General features: G+C 36.7%; 2 protein-coding genes across 2 annotated transcripts in view; one reads left to right on the forward strand and one right to left on the reverse strand.

Annotated features, from left to right (window-relative positions):
- exo5 (exonuclease 5) overlaps positions 1 to 20,958 on the reverse strand; it is a 274,495-nt gene that overhangs the window by 92,594 nt on the left and 160,943 nt on the right. The window lies entirely within an intron of this gene.
- On the forward strand, positions 1,480 to 20,669 carry cpda (carboxypeptidase D, a). The gene is made up of 21 exons (XM_056263447.1): positions 1,480 to 2,213; positions 3,114 to 3,361; positions 6,862 to 7,004; positions 7,121 to 7,290; positions 8,464 to 8,834; positions 8,931 to 9,122; positions 10,193 to 10,360; positions 10,443 to 10,552; positions 10,663 to 10,768; positions 11,218 to 11,360; positions 11,450 to 11,619; positions 13,525 to 13,827; positions 14,938 to 15,133; positions 17,282 to 17,417; positions 17,527 to 17,673; positions 17,779 to 17,877; positions 18,054 to 18,118; positions 19,129 to 19,260; positions 19,350 to 19,535; positions 19,968 to 20,070; positions 20,177 to 20,669. Exons 1-21 carry the CDS (start codon positions 1,582 to 1,584, stop codon positions 20,401 to 20,403), a joined length of 4,047 nt encoding a protein of 1,348 aa, XP_056119422.1. The 5' UTR covers positions 1,480 to 1,581; the 3' UTR covers positions 20,404 to 20,669.

Consider the following 20,958-nt stretch of genomic DNA (forward strand, 5'->3'; position numbering starts at 1 on the left):
TGTGACAGAATTGATATTTGGACAGAAATGTATTAATTTGTTAAGGCAGAATGTATACAACTAAATTTAATGGAATTCAATGGCACCCGGTGGCTATTTTTGGTACTACGCCTAAACAAAATCTCATGGGAACTTCAATTTTTGTGATATCAACTTCAAATTTGGAACATAACTTGGTTAGATTTATGGCTTTGATTTTATAGTAATTTTAGACTAAAAAATATTTTGTAAAATATATATTATATAAAATAAAAAAATATATAGTACAGTATATTTGATTTACTGTAAATTTAAACTTCCATAACTTTTTCATACTTTAATTTTTTGAAGTGTTCTCACTTCAGCAATAATCTGCTGAGTGTTTTCTTTAAAACAAGACCAAACTTGGGTATATATTCCAAAGCATTCTTGAATTACAACCATTTAAGTTTGAATAGTGCATTTTAACCCCCATTCTCAAAAAGGGGGGTGACAGCTAAGGGGTTAAGATGATTTAAAATAATCAAGATATTTAATTTACCCCCTTTTTCCTTTTCCTTTTCTTTTGAAGAACCAGAGTTACCACAGTTTTGGAAAACCTGGCTATATGAAGTATAGCCTAATTTTAAAAGTCTGATTTCTAGACCTGGAAAAGTCTTAAAGCGGCATGGGAGTTTGTATAACGGATATTTAATTTTTATTATTTAAAAAGTGTAGGGTGCCCGAGTAATATACAGCTCTTAAAACTTCTGGAAGAAGGTATTTAGCTACATGACTATGTATTATTTTAGCTACTTGTTTTAATCTAAACTCGTAGTATTAAAAACAAAGGTTTGGGAACCTCAGTTGTATCTATTTCAATCTAACGTTACTGCCATAAGGATGGCAAAGCTGCTTGTTTTCAATCTTTTTTATTATTATTATTTATCAAAACTAGAAGAGTAAAAACAAAAAGAATTGATTTTGATATTCCACAAATCTGTACTTCAATAAAAACTAGTTGTTAAGAGAAGAAATTAAAGTAAGATTAAATACATCAGTATAAATGTCAGTTTAATTTTTTAATTTGTATTAGTATGTTACCTTTTCAGAACTGCTAGGTTACATATTTTAACCCAAATGAGCCATAAAGCCTTGTTGTCTCAGGTTTCAGGTCTTGAAGAATTTTTAAATGTTTTTCACTGATCTAAAAAGGCCTCTGTCTTTTTGAAAGAGAACAGTCACAGTTGTTGCCGTTAAAACATTAATAACTCCACAATTATCTATTTTACACAAACATAACAAACTAGTCCATGGTGACCATTGGTTGGTTCACTTGATAGACCATCAATAAAACCAACGACTATTCTGTAATTAAAATAGTTAAATACAGACATCGGCATGTTCTCATTTACAGCCGAACGGCAGAAATCGGTTAGAAAATCTGTAGTCGTGACTTTTATTTTGAAACAACTCCGGCTGTCATGGAAACTCCGCCCTTTGTTAAAGCATTAGCAGGAAGTGCCTACCAAAAATACCCCGACGTCAGGCTAAAGAAAGAACCTGGCTCCGGGCGGACAAATTTATAGGATTTCATGTATACGTCAAGGTGCCTTCGGAAACATGTCGGGACAGAGGGTAAACAACTTGTGTTCATCGCATAAACTCCCGCTGTTGGTTTTATCTCTGCTTGTTGTTTATATCAGCTCCATCAACTCAGCTCCTCTCGGCGAGCAGGAGGCAGAGACTTACAACAAATACTATAATTACACCGAACTTACTGACCTTCTTAAAAGTCTCGCCCAGAGATACGCAAACATCGCAAATCTGACCAGCATCGGCAAATCAGTGGAGAACAGGGAGCTTTGGGTAATGAGAATCACCAAGGACCCCACTCTTGATGTAACGTTACCAGGAAAACCCAAATTCAAGTACGTGGGCAACATGCACGGAGACGAGACCGTGTCCCGGCAGGTCCTGATCTACTTACTGGAGTATCTGCTGGAGAAGTACGGAGAAGATCAGCGGGTCACAGAGCTGCTCAACACCACCGATATTTATATCATGCCGAGCATGAACCCTGATGGATTTGAGAAGTCTATTGAGGGGGATTGTACGGGAACAGATGAGGGTCGGTATAATGCTAAAAACATCGACCTCAATAGAAGTTTCCCAGACCAGTTTGAAGAGGTACACGTGAAAGCAGAAGACATCCCTGAAGGCGCTGCTGTCATGAAGTGGATCCTGGAGAACAAGTAAGACCATTCACAAACTGAACCCAACTTTCTGACAGAAGAACTGCTAGAAAATCCATCTTAAAGACCATCTTAAACCAATTAAAAAACCTTCTGCCCTTTTCCAAAACACAGCTAAGTTACCATGCTATATTTCCCAACAGGTGTTGCAGGAATCTTGAGTACTTTGCCTGCAAAATCTAGCAAATTATTAAAATCTAAATAAATGTACGTTTTTCCAATTCAGCTCAGCTCTACAATATTTCACTTTTCTGAATCATAGTAATGATTTTACTTTACAATACATTTACTAAAAATGAGTATTACACATGTTACATTATTTAATAATATTTCTTAATGTTAGTAATAACAATACAAATGTCCATTATTAGTTCACATTAGCGCGAGTCCATTAAATAGTATTAACAGAAACGACTTTTGATTTTAATAATGTTTTAAATGTTGAAATTAACATTAACTAAGACTAAGTGTTTTTTCATTGTCAATGAAGTTATCCAATGTTAACAAATTAAAACTTATTGTAAATTATAACCATAATAATAACAATAATAGTATTATTATTATTCAGAAAAATGAAATATTATAGAGCTGAATTAGATAAGATCTATATTCATTAAGATGACTTTATAGAGATTGCACTTACAATAATAATGACTATCTTTATGTAGTCCAGCAATCACAAACAACTTATTCATGTATTACTATTTTTTTGTTGTACGTTTTTTACGTGTAATCTCTATAAATATACTTTGTTCTAATTCAGCTGTACAATTTTTTTTTTTTACTTTTTGAATAATAATTGAATTATTATTATTATTATTAATCTTTGTATGTCTGTTATGTCTTAATCCAGTGTATGTGAAGTAGATGTTAAATTGTTAATTATAACTCATTTTCTAGATTTGTGCTCTCTGGCAATCTGCATGGTGGGACAGTGGTGGCAAGTTATCCTTATGATGACTCTGCTGGTCATGAGACAGAGGGCACCTATAGCAGATCGCCCGATGATGCTCTCTTCAGTTACTTGGCCCGGGTTTACGCAGAGAATAACCCTGTTATGAAAACTGGGGAGCCGAAGTGTGAAGAGAACTTAAGTGAGACCTTCAAGGATGGCATCACAAATGGAGCAAAGTGGTATGATGTGGCAGGTATGTTAGCAACACTTATTCCCTATCCATGCTTTAATTCTCCCCCCTTTCCTTTGTTTTGTCCATCCGCTGAGTTATAGCTTCATGAGTAATTAACTTCATTTCAGTGGTCTTGAAAAATGACTGGTTTGAATGATTTCTTTTCTGTTTCTTGCTCCTCAGAGAACATAAGTAGGGGGGGTGGGGGGTAATTTCTCGTAGTCTGTGTTAAATTCAGTGGAACAGTCTTTATTTGGCTCCACCCACATCCTTCTTTACTCAAAACATTCCGTTGCATATTTCCTATTGGGAAGTATGATAATGAGTTAGTAAACAAACGCCATTTGGTCACATATTTCAAATATTGACATAGTAATGGTAGCTGCATTATTGTTTAAGATTGAGGAATGCTGGAGACGATATTTCTTTGTTTTTTGGGAGGGGGGATATTTATAATGTTCTCAAACAGCACTAGTAAGTAACACAATAGTCTAGCAAGTAATCCAAAACCTGGACTGTAAGTGTACTGTTGTGGTGTTCTCTGATTACTTTCCTTACAAGTCTGTAACCTCAGTCTCTGCAGTCCATATTCTCAACCATCACTGTCAAACAGAAGAAATCTGATCCACAATGTTCCTTGAAGCTTGCAGATCAGATCCATGATGTACCTTAAGACTTGCTCAACCAGTCTAATGGTGATTAAATCACACTTCTTGCATTTGGATGTTATTCCCTCAGCTTTTATAAAGCAGTGGCATTTTGTTTGGTGCTGTTTACGAAGGGAGTACCTCCTGTGTGAACCCCTAATCTCTCCCGAATGTCTGGACCGAAAGTCATCATGTGAGGTGGTGACAGAAATTGCCGACCATTAAAACCACCCGAAATTACAACATAATAGATCCCAAAATTAAATATGACGCCCTTTTTGGCATTACATTTCATACATTGCATAATTCCTATGCAAATGTCACCTGTGAGATGTGTGTTGTTGACCTTATAACGTTTACTGGTGCATTTGACAGGGAGGTTAGGTCATAAGGTGATCATAAGACCAGTGTTATTTTAGTATTATGTGTAGTATTTGTTCATATTTTGAATTTGGTTTTATATTTTTAATTTTAATTTTAATTTTATGTGCTTTTGTCATTTTTCTTATTTTATATATTTCTATTTAGCTTTAATTATTTACATTTAAGTAATTTACCTTTAACCTATTTTATTTTGTTTTCAAGGCGATATCATTTTTTTAAATAAATAAAAAAAGCTTTTTCACGTTTAAGTTTTTCCATCTAATATTTATATTTTATTTCAATAAAAGAAAACTTTTTTTTTAAATCGTATTACTTAATAACACTGCATAAGTTATGTGAGTGTAGAATGCTTCAAATTGGTTTTCCTCATTAAGTTTTTTTATTTGTGTGTATGTTATTTATTTATTTTTGTCTTTTTGTTTTCTCTTTGCTTAGAAACTGGTATTCTACCATAGAAACCAGTCTCAAAGTCTGTTCAATGACCTGAATCCTGTTTCTGAGATTGTACCCAACACATTTTGAAGATCTACAGACCACCAGCTGCGCTTTTAAAGTTAATATTCAATCATTTTATGACAAACTCCAGCTTTAGGCAGTCATTCCTACTGTATGTTCGTCTCAGGGTCCTATGTTCCTCAGATTTAAATTGCAATTAATGAACACATGACAAATGGTCTTATGTTCCCAGGGTTAGGGTTAGGGCAACATAAACATAAGGTTAGCCCTAGGAACATAAGATGCTTTGAACATAGGACCCTGGCAACATTAATACGCTGTCTACACTCCGTTTTGGCAGCCCAGAGTGAAGTATAGTTTAATAAGAAAGTTTAACCTATTCTTTTCTTAGTTGTATTAACAAATAATCATGTGTTAAAACAGGATCTTTTCTGGGACTAATCAGGATGCCCTCACATATGTTTGTTTTCTGTCTAACTGTTGAAGTCAGAATAACTGTTAATAAGGATGTATGTTGACAAACAGAGGAACTGGGCTTCTGACACCTTTAAAAACATACTAGACTGGTAGCATACAGTGTCACATATTATAGAAAGACAGAAAACATGGGGCAGAGACATTTGACCTCACATACCTATGATTACAAGAGTCATTTGACTTGTTAGGTAATGTTAGGCTTGCTCTAGACTGCACGAATTAGCCGGACTAACTTGAACAGTTTCAGTTGTTGTTATCTTCGTGAAAGACTAGTGTTGCGAGCAATTGTGGAATTTTTGGTCTGTCCTCTGAATTTGCACGACTGGAAATAGCTGCCCAGGACATTGCCATGATTGGCAAGTGGACTGTCTTTTTACTTTGAAATTACATTGCTTGAACTTGGCTTTATCTCTTACTATTGCATTTTTATTGACCGTCTGAGAAAGTCAATTCTGCAAAGAGCAGAAGTCCACGTCTTTCACAATCAAGACTTTTTTAGCTGTTAAAAAATACATGCAGCAGATATATCTGCGTAGTGCTTATTGCCATCTCGAGTTGCCATTAGTTTGTCCTGTTTCAGCGGATTTTGTTGAATTTTGATGGTTTGATCTGCTCCTTTAGTGAGAGATTACAGATGATGTGCTTCCTCTGATCCTTATTTCCTCGCGCTCTGTGTGATTCATAGAAACGATTCTTCATTTATAGGCTGCTCTTACATTTCTACATTTAGCAGATGCTTTTATCCACAGCGACAGTGCTTTAATGTTGTATGTTTTATCCCTGGGAATTGAACCCATAACCTTGGTGTTGCCAGTGCCATGGAACCATTTAAAGTACATGAATCTGCCACATTAAATTGATCAAAAGTGACAGTAAAGACATTCATAATGTTACAAAATAATTATATTTTAAATATATGGTGTCCTTTTTCTATTAATCAAAGAATCTTGAAATAAGTATCACGGTTTCCACAAAAATATTAATCAGCCCAACTGTTTTCAACATTGATAATAGTATGAATTTTTCTCTTGAGCAAATCAGCACATTAGAATGATTTCTGAAGAATCAAGTGACACTGAAGAATGAGTTACGATGCTTAAAATTCAGCTTTGCCATCACAGGGATAAATTACACTTTAAAATATATTAAAATAGAAAACATGTAAAAAATCTGCATTGGTTTGGTATCTGAAGGAGTCGTCAAACATTAGATGACAGCGTGTTCTACCTTAGACCAATATAACCTATGCGTTCTAACCCATATCTGTCAGCTCTTTATTCTCTGAAATCAATCACTTAAAATGGGTTGGAGCTTGTTGTTTTTTCAAGGATATAAAAGTAGGTTGGCTTACATGAATGATTTCCTACCCCCTACATTTATTACATGCTCCTAACATTAGCAACTGGCCAAACATTCTTGACATTACACCTTTTGAAAGACTCTTTGTATTGAAATGTTCCTCGTGTTTGCAGAAGTTTACAGTTTAAGCAGTGACAATCCCACAATGTCAATTCATCCCATGCCTTTGGTACACAATTTGTCCTTACTTTTCATTAGGGGGTATGCAGGATTACAATTACCTGAAGGGGAACTGTTTGGAAATCACTATGGAGCTCAGCTGCTGCAAGTACCCACCCTCATCTCAACTCAGAACAGAATGGGACAACAATCGGGAGGCCCTGCTGGCCTACATGGAGAAGGTAGGAGAATTTGAGGTGCTAACAACGACATGCATGGCGAGTTTTTTAATGAGCCCTACAAGAATGTCAGTGTGGCTTCGTTTTCAGAGTTTCTGCCTTGTTGTGTATGTGTTCAGATTCATATTGGAGTGCGTGGCTTTGTGAGAGCAGCCAGGAATGAAGCCCCTCTCGCAGATGCTGTGATAATGGTTGCAGGCATCAACCACAATGTGAGCACTGCACGCTTTGGTGACTACTATCGCCTGCTGCTGCCCGGCACCTACACCATCACAGCTGTAGCCCCGGGGTAAGTATGGAATATGATGGAGTGCATATTTATGAGGAAAACTGTACATATGCATTCAATATTCTGTGGAAAATCCCTTGATCAGTGGTCTGATGGCTAGGGCTGGGTAAAATTATAGAATTTTTGTTCTATTCTAGCATCTACATCCCAATATTGATATCTTAAAAAAATATATTTTACTCTGTGCTATTGTTCAGTTGCTGTGTGAAAATGTACAGCGTTGCCTGTCCTGCAGATATCACTGCTTTCTGCTGAACTGCAGAGTTTGGGCCCTGTTGTTAATTTTTATAAAATTAATATAAAAAATAATAGTTGCAGTCAACCAGTGTAGTCTAATCCAAAAATGACTTATATGAACAGATTCACACGCAAGTGACTCTTATGAGCTCATTCTTTTTAGTGAATCAAAAACAATCAGTGTAGTCCGATTCTCGAACAAATGACTCTTAAGAACCATATTTTTATTCTAGTGAACCAAAGCACGATCAATAGACCGTAGTCAGGTTAGATAGCAAATTGAATTTAACACAAATGAAAACAAGGCTGTGAGGGATAAATTTACAGTCACGCACAGTATAAAGGCCCTAGATCATTAAACTTTCAAAACTGTTTTATGGAGTTTTTGTTTACTGAAAGTTTTTTCAGAAAGATGTTTCATCAGCTGGACAATTGGTTTGTTAAACAACAGTACAATTCTTTGAACGCACTGTAATTCTGTCCCTCACAGCCTCGTTTTCATTCCTGTCCAAAATTAAATATGCTGCTGCCCTGACTAAGGTCTATATAGTCAAATTCACAGACAAATGACTCTTATGAGCTGGTTCTTTTTTTAGCAAATCAGAAACATTCATTGCAACCCGTGAAGCCAAAACAAATGTCCCTAGAAAGTCAGTACTTTTAATGAAACATTGCCTTGTAGAATTTACAGTATTAGCAGAAAGAGAATTTCCTTCACACATAAACAAAATGGACATTATAAAGTACATGAAATATACCCTAATCAATTGAGATAGAATTGAATCAGAATCAAATGGGAAAATCTGTATCAATCAATACCCAGTTCTTCTAATGGCTTTTATTTGTTATTTATTTCAACTAACAATATGCTCTGAGACTCCTTCAGGTTTAAGTGTTCTTTCTATGTGTTTTATGTCGATCTTTGTGTTTATGTAGCTACGTTCCCATGTCCGTGGCTGGGGTGGAGGTGAATGAGGGAAAAGCAACTGAGCTGAACATCACCCTCGTGGCTGAGACTGATGTGAATCTGACCACCCCCTCAATCCCAGAGTCCCCCACTGACACCTCTTCAGACAGCAGCAGCAGCAGCACCAGCAAAGCAGCAGCAGATGAAAAGCAGGGCTCCAGGGTTACGGTCCAGCCCCAGGACTTCCGCCATCATTACTACAACGACATGGAGCTGTTCCTACAGAAATTCAGCTCTGAGTACAGCTCCATCACACGGCTGTATTACATCGGCAAATCTGTGCAGGGGCGTCTCCTGTGGGTCATGGAGATCTCCAACAATCCTGGTGTCCATGAGTTAGGTACTTCCCACCAATTTTTATGTCATTTTAATTAGCACACATCTTTAGAAGTCAACCCGCTTCTAAAGTTAACTGACCCCCGTCTTTCCTTACCAGGTGAACCAGAGTTTAAGTATATTGGTAACATGCACGGCAATGAGGTGGTTGGTCGTGAATTGCTCCTCAACCTCATCGAGTACCTGTGTCGCAACTATGGCACTGACCCTGAGGTCACCCAGCTCGTCGACTCCACGCGTATCCACATCATGCCTTCAATGAACCCAGATGGATACGAAACGTCCCAAGAGGGTAAGGTCTTGTCAACTCTGAAAAACCCCTATTGAGGGAAATTTTCGCTATCCGTGTTTTCACTGTTATACCGTAGGGAGCGCTATGACAAATCTTCTGAAAGAGTACAGAATCTTTGAATCAAAACTGGCAAAATAGAAGCAGAAACAAGCGATCTCATATGTAAGCAGATGCATATGTAAAATAACGCGATCATCAACATTAAACAGCATATAAATTAAAACGGCCTAATGTTACTGAATAAAATGTCGACCTATAGGACTGTAAGGGGGTGTTGATGGACTTGATCTCCATCTATGTTTTGATCATCATTCTGAATCCGATCTGGATGTAGTTTTTGACAAGAATGCGATTTTCTCAGCTTTTTGCTCAAAATGTTGCTTTTTTTTTATTAAACTCAACCACATTCAAGTGATGATAAAAAAGCAGAGGCTCTGTTCTTTCTTTTGATATATGGCATGTTCAGATATTCAAATAAAACAATATTCTGGGGACCATGAAAAGTTTGTGAAAATGATCGAAAATGCTGGCAGTGGCCAAAAACACACACACTGGCAAGGAAAGAGTATTTTTTCATCATTCTATTTGTACCAATATTATAATATAAAGAAATGGTTAGCCTCAAACTGTTTGAATAATAATAATAAAGAATAATAATAAATATATTATTAATTTGATTATATATGTAATGTTTCTCCCAAACAGAAAAGACTGAAAATAATAGTGTTGTTTATTATTATTATTATTATTTGTTTCTGTCTGTGTGGAAGCAACATAATAACGATGAGAACAGAATGGCAACATGTTTTTAATAATAATATTATTATTAATAAGAATACATTTTATTTATTTATTTATGTAATGTTTGTAAAAAAAAATCTGTCTGTGGGAGCAACATCATAACTACGGGAACATAATGGCAACATGTTTCAATAATAATAAATAAATAATTTTTATTAGAATTAGATTTTTTTAATTTTTATTATTATACATTTTTTTCTCTCTGTGTTGGAGCAGCATAGTAACTGCAGGAAGATGGAACCATAACGAAAACATTCTCTTTTGTGCAGGAGATATCGATGGCATCCAGGGACGTAACAACTCTAACAACTATGACCTGAACCGTAACTTTCCTGACCGGTTCAACCTCATCACAGATCCCAGACAGCCAGAGACCATTGCTGTTATGAACTGGGCAAAGAGCTACCCGTTTGTGTTGTCTGCCAACCTTCATGGAGGTAGGTCCTAATTTATAATGGTTCTGTTTGATTGAAAGCATGCTAAACACAGACGGATAACCTCTAGATAAATCTCTATCAGGCTCTCTGGTGGTGAACTATCCATTTGACGATAATCTAGAAGATGTTGTCGGATACAGCAAGTCCTCAGATGATGCCGTGTTCAGGATGTTGGCTCTCGCTTACTCTCAGGTGAATACCTGGCTTTCTTTTTTTCTGTGAAATCAAATTACGTCGTTAAGAATATTTAATCATTAAAAGTTAAATCAATGGTCAGCAAAAAATTCTCTCTTTTTTTTCAGGAAAACGCTCAAATGCATGGCGGTCAGCCCTGTAAGGAGCTGCATCCGTACGAAGAATACTTTCAAGATGGCATCACCAATGGGGCTGCATGGTACAATGTCCACGGTGAGTACTAGATTGGGGGGGGGGGGGGGATTAATTACTAGAAAAGGAAAGTTCAAGACAAAATTTTGAATGTTGACATACTGACAGACACTTGACAAATGGACAGATGGCCTTTTGTTTGATATTTATTTATAGAAGAGGAATAACCCCTTGAGATGAACCATCTCGTTTTCGAGGGGGTCCTCAAATCCAGATACAGAAATTAACATTGACCTTACAACAGCAGTCAGATAAAACATAAAAAAAATAATTAAAAAAAAGCAAAAAACACATACACATGCACAAAAAACAAACAAAAAAACACTTTACAATAATGATAAATAGCTAAATATATAGACAAAACTCTCATTGTTGAAATTGACATCCTAAAATAATATCCAGAAAAAAGTTGTATAAAAGTGCTTTAATAAGAAGTAAATATAAATGTGCATTATGTGCTTTTCCCTCAGGAGGGATGCAGGATTGGAACTACGTCAACACTAACTGCTTTGAGGTGACCATTGAACTGGGTTGTTACAAATACCCACCAGCGACAGACCTGCCAAAGTACTGGGAACAAAACCGCAAATCACTTCTCCAGTTCATCCATCAGGTCAAACAGTCTGGCTGTTTCTTTCTCATATTTTGTTTTTCATCTCTATTCTGCCACACACCTTATACAATTATTTGTTGGATGTTCAGGTCCACCGTGGGATAAAAGGAATGGTAATCGACAGCAAAGATGAATCTGGCATCCCCAATGCGACCATCACTGTGGACCCGATCAATCACTCCATCACATCCAACATCGCAGGAGATTACTGGCGCTTACTCGTCCCAGGAAAATACCTTCTGAATGTCTCTGCCCAAGGGTACTTTCATGAATTTTCTGCACTAACTGTAGTACCAAACTAAAAGATAGCATTTTTTTCCAAACATATGGAAGCTTACAGAGGCCGTTAAATATGTTGTGATCTGCTTTTGTTTAGTGATAAACATATAAAAAACAAAAATATTTGTAACTATAATAGGGTAACTATATATTGACTTAAGGCACTTTTTGTAATGTATATTAAAGGTGCCCTAGAATGTGAAATTGAATTTATCTTGGCATAGTTAAATAACAAGAGTTCAGTACATGGACATGACATACAGTGAGTCTCAAACACCATTGTTTTCTCCTTCTTACTTAAATCTCGTTTTTGAAAAACACCCCTGAAAAATAGGCGAATCTCCACATAACACCGACTGTGACGCAACAGTCGGGATCATTAATATGTACGACTCCAAGAATTTGCATATGCCAGCCCATGTCCAATGCCAGGCGGAACTGCAGCCGAAGCATAGCAGTTGCTCAGTGTTTGAATGTACACATGAACACAAAAGTATTTTTTTGTTCACTCATCCGAGCCTCTGACGAAACAATGGCTTAATTTTATTTTCTCTGGAAATTTCCAAACATTTCACCGACGACTGTTTCCTCAACTTGGGCCAATACAGAGCTGGTCTCGGATCAATCGAGCTACCAAGCAACACTTTCTGATGTGTAATTGTTCAAGTTCAGACAGGTAATCTTTCTCAGGTAATCTTAGCCAGTGACTAAAATATCAACTTCACATCGTTTCTTTTAGTAGGATGAAAAAAACTTATTTAAATTGTTTGTGAATAAATGATATACAGAAAGCGATCAAAGAACAATCTTTCCACAGCGCGAGTTTATCTGGACACTTGCTAAACTCGTTATGAATTCAATGACGCACGTTACACTGCACAACCAAGCTCTTACTGTATTTACATGATCGTGTTTGCATTGGTGAAAGCATTAGAGAGAGTGCAGAAACTGCATTCCAATGATAAGATCTTCATGATAAGATCTTCATGCTCGCGATCAAGTGATCTGCTTGCTCAATGCTCAGTCATCACGGCAACATTGTATGTGATGGGACTAGATCTAAATACTTTAAAAACATCTCACGATTCGTTAATCTCGATAGCTGTAATAGTAAAAACGTATAATAGCTGTAGTAAAATTATTCGAGAGAGTTTCACATGTAATACATAGCTATTTCATATGCAAGCATGTCAGCCAATCACAGCAGAGGCCGGTTACACACAGCAGACACGCCCCTTCAAACAGAGCGTTCAAATCTGAGGCTAAAATCAGGCTAGGAAAAATGTCTTTTATTTCTAAATTATGACTATTTTTGATCTAAAAAACATACTAACATTATAAGGGCAACCCAGGAAACATTATAAAATAATATAGAAAACCATTCTAGGGCACCTTTAAAAGTTTTGCAACAATAATGTAATAGCTTTGAATTATTTTCATATATAGAGACTTTCTCAGCAAATGTTGATATGCAATTATTTACAATTATTTTAGATAAATAATCATTGTATTTATGTATGTTTTCACCTTATTTTTGTTATTTAATTTATTTAAATTGCTCTTTAACAGCCCTAAAAAGTTATTTAGCATCATGGGTATTTATTTAATATTTTCCTTTTTTGCATAAAGGCAGATTCACAGCGCACAGACAAACGCCAACAAACAAAATGAAAAATAACTGTCATGTTCACACTGCCCCAACAGACACTGACAAACTCTGATTGAACATGTTCAGTCAGGTGAAAAATACCCCAGACAGACGCCAACAGGGGTAACACACTGATCCGCCAAAACCAAACAAACGTGTTTGTTGGCGTTTGTCTGTGCGTTGTGAATTGGCCTTAAGACTGTAAATTACTGACATTCTCTCTTTCCATCCTTTTAGCTACTCCTCAGTTAGCACCTATGTCAACGTGCCTAAGGAAGGAGTGGAGATTGTTAATTTCACATTGACCCGGATTCACAGTTACACAACTGGACAGATGACAGAAGGCTCAACCCCAATTCTGGATCCCAGTGTGAAGGAGTTCCAGAGCCTCATCAAGCTGCTGTCAGGAGAATCCGGTCTAGACAAGCTGATCAAGGACACTCCCACCCAGAGCAGCTTCCGTTATCGACGGTACAGCGAAGTTTCCGAGTTCCTGCGCGGCCTCACCCTGAACTTCCCGGAGATTACCTCACTCTACAGGTACAGATCTCTTATGCATCTCACAGACACGTTGGATTCAGTGTTTACAAACTCCGTGATCATGAGGGACCTTAAACACAGAAGTTCTCTGGAGAGCTTTTATTTACACGTGTGCCATGCCTTTCCCTCAGAGAACACCTGTTAAATTGAGCAAAAGCATTAGTCAGTTTATCTGATCTCTGCACACATGCCTGAACTGAATCCTGTGTGTTTCTGTGACCATAAACCCCGAAGGGCGATTCTTTGGGAATGAGAGAGATTCATGTCTCTGCATTCAGTACACAATGAAGTTACTGTGTGAACTATAGCTTAGTCCCAGAAGTCATTTTTGAAAATTATAGTTTGTGCTGAACCAAGTTTAAGGTCACAAAGTTTAAATAATTGACCAGAGAAGAGGTAAGTACAGTACCGTTCAAATGTTTTGGGTCAGTCATTTTTATTTCTTTTTTTGTTTTTGTGAAAGAGATTAATACTTTTATTTAGCAATGATGCATTTAATAGATAAAAAAAAAAGTGACAGTAAAAACTTTCATGTTGTTACAAAAAAAAATTATATTTCAAATAAATTCTGTTCTTTTGAACTTTCATCTAAAAATCTATATTTCATGGTTTTCACCACAATAGTAAGCAGCACAACTGTTTTCAAAATTAATAATAAGTGTTTCTTAAGCACCGAATCAGCATATTAGAATGATTTCTGAAGGATCATGTGACAATGAAGACTGGAGTAATGATGCTGAAAATTCAGCTTAGTGTCACAAGAATAAAAAACATTTTAAAATATATTAAAATAGAAAACAGTTATTTAAAATTTTATATCTTGTTTTATTTCACAATATTACTGTTTTTACTGTATTTTCAATCAAATAAATGCAGCTTTGATGAGCATTAGAGACTTCTTTCAAAAACATTATAAAAGCTTACCAACCAGATACTTTTGAATGGCACTGTAGGTCCAATGGTAATTTCATTACTAGGACAACAACTGCTGGTCCAATTTCATGTCAGTTTATAATAGTTTATAATGGATTAAAACATTTAACTGAAGTAAAACATTTTGTTAAGTCAAACAATTGCAGTGATGTGATAAATGTTTTTCCCCCTATGAAGTCTTGGTCAGAGTGTGGAGTTCAGAACTATCTGGGCTCTGGAGATCTCCAACAACCCTAAAGTCCAAGAACCATCAGAGCCCAAGATCCGGTTTGTGGCAGGTATCCATGGTAACGCCCCAGTGGGCACAGAGCTGCTTCTGGAGTTTGCTGCCAGTCTCTGTATTAACTACGGCAAGAACGCGGCCATCACCAAGGTGAGTTGCTTTTCTTGTGCAAAAGTGATGCCCTTGATGGTCACAGTATGATCCTCCTAACCAGGGGTGTGTTTCGCAAAATTAACTATAGTCGCAAGTTCCATCACTACCAACGCAATTCAACGGAACTTGCATCCATAGTTGGCTAACGATACTTTTGGGAAACGTAAGGATGAAGGAAGCAGTTTAGGGTTGTCAAGTTTTATCAAAAGCTTGGAATGAGATCACATGCGGTAAGGGGAGGAGCCCTAATGGAGCCCCGCCCTCACCCCCCAATTTTACCCATTGTTCATAATTAACCAGCACAAATTGAAATTATAACAATTGGTAAATCTGATAAATGACAGAGAAATTCATCACATCAAATATACTCTTTAATATTATATTTCAAAATTACAAATACAAAAATTCCTAAAATATAACAAATTGCTCCAAACAGTTTGGAAAAACAAATCTTTTTGCATTTTGAATGCGTCTAGTTGAAATGGTATAATGATTTATTGTGTGGTGGGACATTGTGAAAAAATGGACATATTTGAGTATTAAGGTGTGTGTTTGTGTGTGTGTAACGTTACATAAATATCTTTTTGCTTTTTCCCTGACATCTTTGAAAAATACAAATGCAATGGCAATGATTAATGTATGTTTTGACAGGATATAAAATATTACACAGAGCACTCTGCTTTAATACATGTAGCCTTAATGTAATTAGAAAGACTATTAATACAGTATAATATATTATTTAAAATAAAATGAAGAAATACATCTTCATTCCTTCCCATACCCACTAACATTTCCCTTAGTTTCAGATAACGTAAGCTAGCCAAACTGAGCCAAAGCTTCTGGCCTGGTTTGCAAAGTAGTTGTAGAGTTTTTGACTGCATCAATAATAATGTATACGATGGGCTATATATTAATTGTTCTAGCCTAAAAATGAGCTTTCTTCCAACTTACCTTCTCAGTCACGACGTGTGTTCGCGCGATGTTGTTGGTTACCTAGTAACGAACGTACGGTGGCTGAGAATGTTCCGTCAACTTCCCTGTGTTTGCGCATCTATGTTGCCTAGTAACGAACGCAATATGGCCGAGATGGGTGCTGGCGGCAGGAAACTTCACTTTGTGTGCCTGCGCCTCGTATACAACGTTATATATAAAGCTTGCAGGACAACTTGGTTGGCATTGCCTTTTCAGCGTGAGAAATACACGATGTGGCGTGTGACCGTGTGAACTGGTTGAATTGCGTGTCTCACGGCCAATGCGTGAGACTTGAGAAGCATAAAACATAAAACGGCACTATTTAACAGTTTATGCAATAAGAAATGCTTTGGGTTACCTATCAAAGTTAAACTATCTATAAAAAATGTACTCTAAACAGCCTGCTGTATCATGTTTGATAAGCAAATCTCTAAGGCCTCTAAATTATCAATATGATAAAAATTCTGCTGAAAAACCTGTTGTACACAATCTGCTACATGCCTTTTATCGTCTGATTGGTCCTTCATACTTTTTAGCAAGTAAAAGGCCTTTTAGTATAATTCTAAAAGCATCCTGTAAAGTGTAAGAATATCTTGTATTTCATTTCATTATATGTTCTGACACCCATAATTAAAAACTTCAGAGCCATGATCATAAAACTAAGCATTTAAATATCATCTTACTAAGACGTATTATTGGGAGGTATAGAGTGAAAAGTCTACTGTTATAAAGATCTCATTCATTTGCATCACAAGCTATCAGAACTTCATCTTACTTTTTGGAAATATAAACTATATTTTTGCTGAATAAAATTGAGCTGTTTTCCCCGCTTCTTGAGTATGATCTCCATATTCTGTTATATCATACTATATGAGCCATAAAAGCCTGATGTATCACATATGATAACAAAAAAAAACCCACATATACCATGCTTATCATATAGACTTCTATTGTAAGTCTCATTTTAAGTAGATTTCACTCCAAGTACAAGTCAAATTCATTTTCTGTGCTTATTGACAGCATTAGTGTTATTGATTACCACAGAAAATGACTGTAAAAGCTTACCTTATTTGTCAATGAAATAATTTCAAGCCAAGTCAATTTTATTGAAACCAAACAGAATAATCATTTAAATGTAAGTACATGAAGGTTAATCTGTACCTCTGTCTTTAGCTCATAAATGAGACCAGAATTGTTATCCTGCCCAGCATCAACCCAGATGGACGTGAGCTGGCGAAAGAGAAAGACTGCACCTCCACTGTTGGCATGACCAATGTTCACGGCAAGGACCTTGACAGTGACTTCTTCGGTGGGATGGCATTCAAATGATACCTTACATTTCAATAATGTCTGTGTCAATGACAACGGTCCACTGCTTAGTCTACATGACGGCTGACTGTTTATGTGCCCTTCTGTAGGGAATGCTTCTCAGCGTGCTGCAGAGCCTCAGCCAGAGACGCGTGCTGTGATGAATCTGATTCAGGAAAGGGGCTTCTCTCTCTCTGTGGCTCTGGATGGAGGCTCTGTTTTGGTCACCTACCCATATGACAAACCAGTGCAATCTGGTATGTTTTGGCTCATCCTCTGCTTTATGAAATTACACATTTATTGCATCTGTGTTCTGATTCGTTTATTTCTTTGTTTTTTTCCCCCTTCCTTCTTAATTACAGTTGAAAATGATGATACGCTGAGATATTTGGCTACTGTGTATGCAAAAAACCATCCTACAATGCACTTGGGCAATACTGGATGTCCAAACAGCAGTCAACGTATGCTGATTTTCTTTCATACTTCAAGTTTTTAAAACAACGGTTTATCTCTTTAGTAACAAGAAAATGCTCAGTGAGCAATTTCAGAGCCTCTGCTCTGTTAAATTTATAGGTAGATGAACCATTTTTAGGTTGATGTTATAAATTATTTCTGTCTTTCTCCCTGTCTCCCCCAGTGAGCAACATTCCTGATGGTGTCCTTCGAGCAGCAGAGTGGCACAGTCACATGGGAAGCATGAAGGTAGTTTACAAACTGAACAGATCACTGAAACACGCATTAATACCGCTTATCAACTGGTTTTGCTTCAGAACCGAGCAATCTACTAAAACTTGATTATAAGAAATAAAAACTTCCTTTACAATATTAAAAGGTTTACATTTAAAATGTATTTATATTAGTATGAACACTTTTAACAATATGCAATTATTAACAATTATTAATATGAAATGTCAGCAGTCAATAATTCACCACATAAAACCTGTGGTCTTCACAAACCATAGTTGTCCTAGTTGCAAATTAATCTGTTTATTGTATTCTGGATTTCCTCTTACTTTGCGTAGACTACCATTCAAAACATTGGGGTTGGTAAGATTTTTTGTGATGTTTTTAAAAGTAGTATTGATCAAAACACAGTAAAAACTGTAATATAGTGAAATATTATTGCCATTCTTAATAAATGTTTTCTATTTCAAAATATTTTGATATGTAATTTAGTTCTGTGTTGGCAAATCAGTCATTACTCCAGTCTTCAGTGTTACATGATCCTTCAGAAATCATTCTAATATGCTGATTTGGTGCTCAAGAAACATTATTTATTATGCAGTTGTGCAGTTAAATTTTTGTGTGGAAATCATGACAGCTTTTTTTTAGGATTCTTTGATGAATATAAAGTTCTAAAAGAACCCACGCTTTTGAATGGTAGACCGGTTAAATTCTAAACAAAACTAAACTGTGTTCGTATCCGTCTAATATGGCTAGCTTCTACCAAGTGACACGAATGTGTGCAAGCACACCATAAAGTTTGGACACACAGATTTGGATGTCAAGAACAAAAGACAAGGGAAGCGTTTTGCTATTTTAAATGAATGTTTTGCATTTAGCATTGCTTTTTTCACTGCTCTCTGCGATCCAATCAGAACAGACCAGAACCCCATTTTTGGGTCATTACTAACTAGTTGACAATCATTTTTTAAATCTTAATTCCTCAGTAATTTCCCTGACTCTCTGATTACCTTCTTTCCATGTTGTAGGACTTCAGTGTGGACTTTGGTCACTGTCCTGAGATGACTGTCTACACCAGCTGCTGCCTGTTCCCACTGGCTGAAATGCTGCCCACGCTCTGGGCTGAGAACAGGAAGTCTCTTCTGAGCATGCTGGTTGAGGTCAGTCTGTTGTTGTCCTCTCTGCCTCTGTTCATCACCCTCCACTCAATCTCAGCTAGTCCTTGCTGAAGCTGGTTCTTCTGTTCTAGGTACACAAAGGGGTTCGTGGAGTGGTCAAGGATAAGAACGGTAAGCCCATCGTGGGTGCTATAATAGTATTGAATGGTGGTGTTCGAGTTTTCACCGGTGAGGGAGGATATTTCCACGCACTTCTGGCCCCTGGTTTACACAATATTGAAGCGGTGGCTGACGGCTACCAGCAGCAATCCCAGAAGGTGAGTGTTTGTTTTTGCTGTGTTGGTTTGTTTTTTTGTTTTCTTTTTGTTTGTTTTTTATGTTTGAGTTGTTGTTTTTTTGTTACACATTTTTTTTTTGTCTTCTTTTTTTTCTTTCTATTTTATGTATATTTATTATTCAGAATACATAGTTTAAAATAACCACACTCTATAATATACAATGCAGTATAATAATAAATTGTCTAATAATATACCATACATTTTATTTTATTATTATTATATATATATATATTTGTAATACAGAACATTTAGTTTAATTAAACAAAAATTTATAATAATATACAATTCAATGTAATGAAGAAGATGGTGTAATTAAAAATTCATTTTTATTGTCTAATAATATAATATACATTTTAAATGAGAAACGCTATCTATGCATACATTTTTTCACTGTACCTGTGGTCTTTTCAGGTGTCTGTGTCACCGTTTGAAGCTGCAAGTTCCATTATTATTGAATTTGACATGGAGAACGATATATTTGGCCTGCCAAGAGAATTAGTCGTGGCAAGTGCAGGTAGGCAGATCAAATCGCTCATGGCAAGAGGCCATTTTAAAAAAAAAAAGACTTTGTTAATATGCAAATTTTCAATGGCTGTCTTTTTCTTTACCCAATCCTACAGCTGCCGCAATGACGGCCCTGGTCGTGACAGCCTGCATCATCTGGTGCGTCTGCTCCGCAAAGTCGAACAGACAAAAGGACGGATTCCATCGGCTACGGCAGCACAGGGACGACTATGATGATGAGATCCGCCTCATGTCTATGGGCTCCAAAAAGTCTCTCCTGAGCCACGAATTTCAAGATGAGAGCGAAAGTGACGAGGATACGCTATACACCAACAAACTTTAAGACCTTCTCATCCTCTGAGTCTGTCCACTGCCTGCAGGGCCAGTAGAGGGCGCTCATGGCCAGCACCATTATTGTCCAAACCATCTAAATCCCGAGAACCACTGCGGGATGCACTTTAATGCCCAGATGAAATCGGGCAAGCGTTTCGCACTGTAGTGTATGCAACTGACCACTGCTCTTAACCAGCCTGCTTAGTTTTCTGGGTCTGTGTAATACTGGTCCTCTACCCTTTATAAAGGAAATCGAACAGCTAGAATCCATCTCAACAGGATTATGAAACACTGTGCCTTGTTAGAATTGAGATTGCATGGACGCTGCAGTTGTGAGGATGACAATTTTTTAGTGTAAATGGAATTTTGTTCCCCTTTTTTCTGTGGACCCGTGTCAAAGTCCGGAATCGTTTGGTTTGAGAATCTGGTTTGCTTATTGGCTTCATTATACATTTGTTATGATTAACAGACTGCTGTCATACAGCAAGTGAAATGACCCAAATATTTTACATTATGCCGTTATTCATCCAATTAGTACAGTATTTCATGCAAGTATGTGTAACAG

This window comes from Rhinichthys klamathensis, unplaced genomic scaffold, assembly GCF_029890125.1.
Source record: "Rhinichthys klamathensis goyatoka isolate OS25496 unplaced genomic scaffold, OSU_Roscu_1.1 h1tg000206l_1, whole genome shotgun sequence".
Lineage (NCBI taxonomy): Eukaryota > Metazoa > Chordata > Actinopteri > Cypriniformes > Leuciscidae > Rhinichthys > Rhinichthys klamathensis.

Coding starts and splice junctions, on each gene's coding strand:
- cpda (XM_056263447.1), top strand. CDS start 1,582: ATGTCGGGACAGAGGGTAAACAACTTGTGTTCATCGCATAAACTCCCG. Junction 7,291..8,463: donor ATCACAGCTGTAGCCCCGGG/GTAAGTATGGAA, acceptor GTGTTTATGTAG/CTACGTTCCCATGTCCGTGG. Junction 11,361..11,449: donor TTCTCCAGTTCATCCATCAG/GTCAAACAGTCT, acceptor TTGGATGTTCAG/GTCCACCGTGGGATAAAAGG.